The 6,201-nt window shown below is 36.8% G+C and overlaps 1 protein-coding gene across 3 annotated transcripts in view; it reads right to left on the bottom strand.

Annotated features, from left to right (window-relative positions):
• Positions 1-1,065: 1,065 nt before the first annotated feature.
• The window catches only part of kdm1a (lysine (K)-specific demethylase 1a), a 65,689-nt gene continuing 60,553 nt past the window's right edge, over positions 1,066-6,201 (bottom strand). For all 3 annotated transcript variants that reach the window (XM_043717387.2, XM_043717385.2, XM_043717386.2), the window contains one exon: positions 1,066-4,436. In XM_043717387.2, coding sequence (XP_043573322.2) covers positions 4,251-4,436 — 186 coding nt within the window. In that variant the 3' untranslated portion in view covers positions 1,066-4,250. The remainder of the gene's footprint in view (positions 4,437-6,201) is intronic.

Here is a 6,201-nt window from a genome sequence, read left to right as displayed (position 1 = left end):
TCCTCCCACAGTCCAAAGATGTGCAGGTCAGGTGAATTGGCCATGCTAAATTGCCCGTAGTGTTAGGTATATGGGTAAATGTAGGGGTATGGGTGGGTCGCGCTTCGACGGGTCGGTGTGGACTTGTTGGGCCGAAGGGCCTGTTTCCACACTGTAATGTAATCTAAAAATCTAATCTAAAAGACAATGAAATAACAAACTACAAGTTATTTACTGGCTCTTAAGTCCATTTTTCCTTCCTACTGTTAACTTATATTGTCAAATGGTAACTAAGTTTATCTTTAATCCAACACAGAAAACTCAGCATACAGGGGAAATTAAATAGACACCAATTTAACAACGCTTGAAATCCTCCAACTACTCATACATACTTTGCTACAAATCATTCAGCCAGCCATTTCTAATTATGATAGGTCTAGACCAGCGTGCATAGAAAGAGCTAATCTTGCTAACAATGTAAAAAAAAATCCAACTACATCTGAAACAGATGCTCCGATTCAGTGAACATGACATCAAGATAAAATTTTGGAAATGTATTTAGTGATGCATATTTCCGTCCATTTTCTGATTGTTTTTGTGTAGTACAACTCATAATTTAATCAGTTATCTGTCTGCCGGTTTAGCACACTTTCCCTTTTTTGTTGCAAATTTCTTACGTTATCTCTGCATAGCATCTTACCAGGTTCTCCAGAGTCTATGGACAAGTTATTCATCTGAAATGTGCATAGTCCTTTCACCATCCCACAACGTCCCACACTTTTCCCAGCATCTGTCACTGTGCAGTGGGATTATCATCTGGAACACAAACCTATTCTTGCCATTCACTCCTGGCCCGGGTGCTCTGAGGTCAATTGTGTGGCCCCTACTGCAATCAGCAAACAATGTAAATGAAAGACCTAACAAGATGTTTATTAGCCTGAGTATCTCAGGACATCAAGCAGTGTACTAACTCTAACAAGTCAGTTGGAACAAGGTGACCTTTAAATAAGTAAGCATACCTTCCACTAATCTATTTAGGAACAAAATAATGATTGTTTTTCAAAAAACATCACAACCACACAAAAATCCATACATTTCACTTTTTATTTAAAATATATTTATGGCCTTACACAAGGTATAGTCTTAGCACACCGATGACAAAAAGTGCAAAATCTTCTAAAATTTAGCAAACAAGGCGCTTTTTTTTGTTACACCCCTCTTTGCCAAAATACAAATCTGACAAGCCAATAAAAATTATACACTGTTTTTCCACTGTTTAAAATGTGTAAAAAAATGAAAAGTCCCATTGGCATTTCATGCATATTTGTGGACCAGCTGTTAATTCTAATGGAAAGCCATTTCAATGTACTTCAGAAACTGCCCTTGCAATTCAATCTACATCATCTGTAAACCAATTAAAAAGCATAACATAATTTGCTTTGACTGTAGACACTAGGGTTGACAAAAATGTCAATAATTCACAGTAAAAACCTTGTTACATCTTGGCACACTAAAGATATATGGTAAAATAAACTACCAGAAGAGTGATTCAATTGAAAACTATAGGTACTGCTGTGACATAATCTTCAACCAGATTATCAAGTGTGACACAATGTACCACTGCCAGCTCAGGAATTCTTTTTAAAAACTGGCAATTATATAATTCTTTTCACAATCTAAGGATGTCCCAAACCATTTTATAGTGAATAAAGCAGTTCTGAAGTGCAGTCATTGAACACATTATTAATAACATCACAATACAGTCTTCATAGATTCAAGAGAATAGGGGTGTAGGGAATTTGATAAATACACTTAAAAACCCATTGATAACAAACTCACTAATTGTTCTGCCAGCTCTCCAATCTTAAACCTTGACTGATCAGTATAGGTGATCCTTAATGTCTGCAGTACCACTGACTGATGCTTTAAATAGCTGCTTCATCACCCCTCCTAGTGCACTGCTCGGGATTCTAACACCTTTTAATTTTTAAAAATTTTTAATATGCACTCATGAGATGTTGGCATTACTTGCAGGGTCAGCATTTGTTCCCAGTCTCTGACTGTCTTTGACAGCAGTGAAGAATCACATTACTACAGATCTGGAGTCATATGTTGGCCAGATCAGAGTAGCAGATTTCCACCTCAAGATAAAGAACAGTGAACAAGATACATTTTGTTTTAAAGCAAACATAATTTCATGGTCATCATTAGAGAGTAGCTTTCAATTTTAAAATTAAATTCAATTACTCAGTGAATTAACTTAAATTCCATCAGTTGCTGTGACAAGATATGAATCCATGTCCCCATGCTAGAGCATTAATCTGGGCCCCTGGATTGCTCATGCCATTAATTATAATTATGTATGATAATACATTTTGAAAATGTATTGATTAATTGGTGGCATTAATTAATTATAATTTAATTAATTATAATAAATAAATAATGCCACCAATTAATCAATACATTTTCAGGCCAAAGGCACTTAATTCAATACTTATCTGCATTATTAACTACCTGCATTTGTCAGCTATTTAAGAGCCTTTGTGTGCTGTACTGGCAACCCAGAAGCTGAGTTCAAATCCTACTTGAGTGCTAAATTGAAGAATACAGGAATATACAAGACAGGCAGCATCTGACATACAAATATTGTCAGCATGCTGTGTTTTTACTTCAGATTTCCAGCATAATGTGCACATTAAAGTAATAAATCTGATAGCTTAAAACTATAAAATTAGCTGGACTATTGCAAGTATCTAACTAATGCCCTTTGGCCCTGCCTAGCCAGAATTATTGAAATGCAGCTGATTTAAATTGGTCTCTGACATGGACTAATAACTTGATTGCAAAAAGATCAATAATAGACGCACCATCACCCTTTGATGAGTAAATATGGTTTTGCTGGTGTCATTCACATTCCAAATCCAAAAACACAGCCAATTGAATAGAGTGCTGGTCTTGGGCAGAAAACAGATGGAATGTAAAAGTGGGGCAACTTTAAGAGTGCCAAGGTCACAAGCTGTGTAAAGCATCATAACTAATACTATTCATTTATTCAACAACACCCTGCAAGTTCATAAAAGTGGATTTGACAACTTCTATTTGATAATTGCATGCACAAGGTCACTACAAGTGGATTTCACTAGTTAGTGTGTGAAATTGTTTGTTGGTATAAAATCGGACGCAGGGATTCTACTGCGATGCAAAATTGAAGAACTGAAAAAATTTCCCCTGGAGACGACTTTAAGGTGCAAAAAACAAGGAGCTTTAAACATAACCTTTTGTCCAGCCAGCCAGTCGGAACATTCCTTGTGACATCAGGGAAACACACAATTTTACCCTTTTGCATATGTTGCAGTGCTCAGGTCTCTGACATTGGTAGAGATTGTTGGCCCTTACAAGAGGTTTAAAAATAGCATCTGGGACCAAAAGAGGAGTGAATTTGGACCATTAAACATCAGTTAGATGCACTGGGCACTTTCAATATACTCCAAACATCAGTTATTCCAGTTTATACCACATTTTTAGGTAGCATTTTCGAAAACAAGAATGGTAGTTGTAACATATGTAAAGACCATCTGAGTATTTTAAATACTTTAGAGTGCAAAGTAACCAGAGTTAATTAGGGTACGTGGTTACAGTGAAATTCATTACAGCAAGTAAGATTGGTCCAAAAGAAATTCCTCACAAACCTAGATGATGCAGTGTAAGCATTGTAACAAAAAAACAATACAATCTGAACAAACCTCAACATGAAGCTACCTTGTTCCATTAACAGCCCTAGTGTTTACAGTAACGACACATTAAATCAAATGCCATTCTTATGGAATTGTTGACCCTTACATCAAAACGTTTTATTTCTGCAAATTCATACTCAAAATATCCTAAAGCACATACTAGTATGGCTGGGGAAAAAAAAACACCTTAATAACACAATCACTCACGCTCTTGCTCTCACTAACAAAATGCCTGATGCATTTACACAGGAGTTAATGCTACAGTATACCCAAGGCATTAGAATGGGTTACTATGTAATTTAGTGAGAAGTGTCCCTCCCACTCCCACAGCCGAAGTAAGCTGTCCCACTTGGCTCAGTTGCGTGGTCATGATGCCCCAAAGACTCGGCAGTAATGGGGACGAAGCAAAGGAGGTTTGAGACCAGTGCATCAAGTCGACAGCGAGTCTGCTGTAGGGCTACGGTAGCTTTTGTTGTTAAACCCCCAATGAAATTCAATAGAATGATTTCCATCATAGCACTCTTGCCTTTTTATAAATTACATGCTACTGGGTTGTTGGGTAGGGATACTAGGCGTCGCTTGTCGTGCAAGAGTGTACATTGCACCCAGAAATTGATCAGCAATTCGACCAGCTTCCCTTAATCCACTCAATAAAGCACCATGAACTGTTGCAGGGTAGTTGCGAATAGTGTGCTCTCCAGCAAAGAAGAGACGAGGGACTGGCTACAACAACAGAAAGAAAACAGAATCAGTTTCACAGATAATTAAACTATTGCCATTCATGTTTTGCATTTTAATCTTAAAAGGCTTTCAAACAAACCATGTTTGTAAAATAAAATAAACCTTAATTTCACTGCATACTCTTCATATCTCATATTTTATATGCTTTACCTCTTGGCATGAAAGTCATCTTTTAGCTCAATAGATTTTCAGACAGAAAGTTTTCAAATACTTTCTGGAAATCTCAACATGCTGCAAAGTTTGTCACAACCCATTTCGGCATTTCTTTCTTAAAGTCAAGGAGCTTGGTCAGACAGGAATCCATATTCATTGATTATGTGTACAATAATGACATAATAACAACCAAGTTGACAATCTGTTAGCTTTCTTTCCACAGATGAGATACAGGATGGAACAGTATTATTTGCAAACCATTTTGAAAGTAACTGCATGTTTGATTATTCTCCAATCTATCTGACACATGCATTGTCCAATGGCTCTCTAATTAATGCTGTCAATGGTTCTTTCATAGTCCTTCTTGTCTTCCCTCCTCAGCCCTGGGCACTGGTGGTGAACCTGTGGAAACTGCTTGTTGCCTCAACAAATTCAGCTTGGCTATCTGCTATTTCCAGCCAAACAAATAGAGACTTCCATTTCTAAAGCATTTTTCATAACTACAAGATATCTTAAAGCACTTTACAGCTATTGAAGTACTTTTGAAGTGGAATCCCTGCTGTAATGGAGAAAACATAGCAGCCAAATGCACACAGCAAGATCCCACAAACACCATGAGACTGTGACCAGATAATTTGTTTTTGTGATGTTGGCAGAGGCCACTGGAGAAACAACTACAGCCAGCCATATTGAGAAGTATCTCTACCACATTATCATCTGAAATTTTGATCTTTGGTTAACTTTAAGTGCAACAAAGTTACCAGTTAGATTGGGAGCCCTATTGCTTGCCTGTGCTTGACAACAAATTCTGTTCAGAGCAAAGTTTTCAAACAGAAATGTGAGCAAACCCCAGGATAAGAACTAGTATGAAATTTAAGCTTGTGCAATCCAATTCTTTTCAATTCACGGCTGAGAAATTGCAACAGGCAAAAGGAGAAAATGTCTTAGAGCGAGAAACAGGAAATGGAATAAAAGCAGGAGTTTTAAAGAGGTAGGGAATAAAAGCAAGTCAAAGTAAGTAGACGAGACACAGAGGAAGAAAAATAATTTGTACTTATGTAAGTAATGAAATGGCAGCAGGGGAGAAAGCATACAGGAAGGCACAAGAGCACGTGAACAAGTAAATACACGCACATTCAGGCAGAAAGGTGACAACTACAATGCAAGTTCTACAAACATCCATGTTGTTTTTGGAAAATCATACTTCTTTGGATTTATCACAAATTCTGGAGAACTGCCACAATTTGTCTGTAACTTCTGTGGATAGGACCAGAAACTCTAACATTTTTCAGAGCATCCATCTATCTAGATATTGAAAAATCATTATAGAAGTCTGCTGAATCAAACTAGCATTCTGGTGCTGCTCAATCCAGCTGAACAATCAGAACACGACTGTAACTGGGCCAACAACTCTCCAATACAAATAATTCAAAGACTGGATTTTGACAAAAAAAAAAATTCTGACACATAATAAGGTTTACAGTTTTTCATTTAGGATATTTGCACAGAAACTTCATTTATTTCACACCTTCATTAAGTGTTACTTTTGTAAAAAAAAATCTATATTTAGATTAAGAAGAAAAAAACTCATGAT

The sequence above is a fragment of the Chiloscyllium plagiosum genome, unplaced genomic scaffold (assembly GCF_037043375.1).
Source record: "Chiloscyllium plagiosum isolate Xiang-an unplaced genomic scaffold, Cpla_swu_hap1 HiC_scaffold_30, whole genome shotgun sequence".
NCBI classification, from domain to species: Eukaryota; Metazoa; Chordata; class Chondrichthyes; order Orectolobiformes; family Hemiscylliidae; genus Chiloscyllium; species Chiloscyllium plagiosum.
This window is presented reverse-complemented; position numbering and strand designations above follow the sequence as displayed.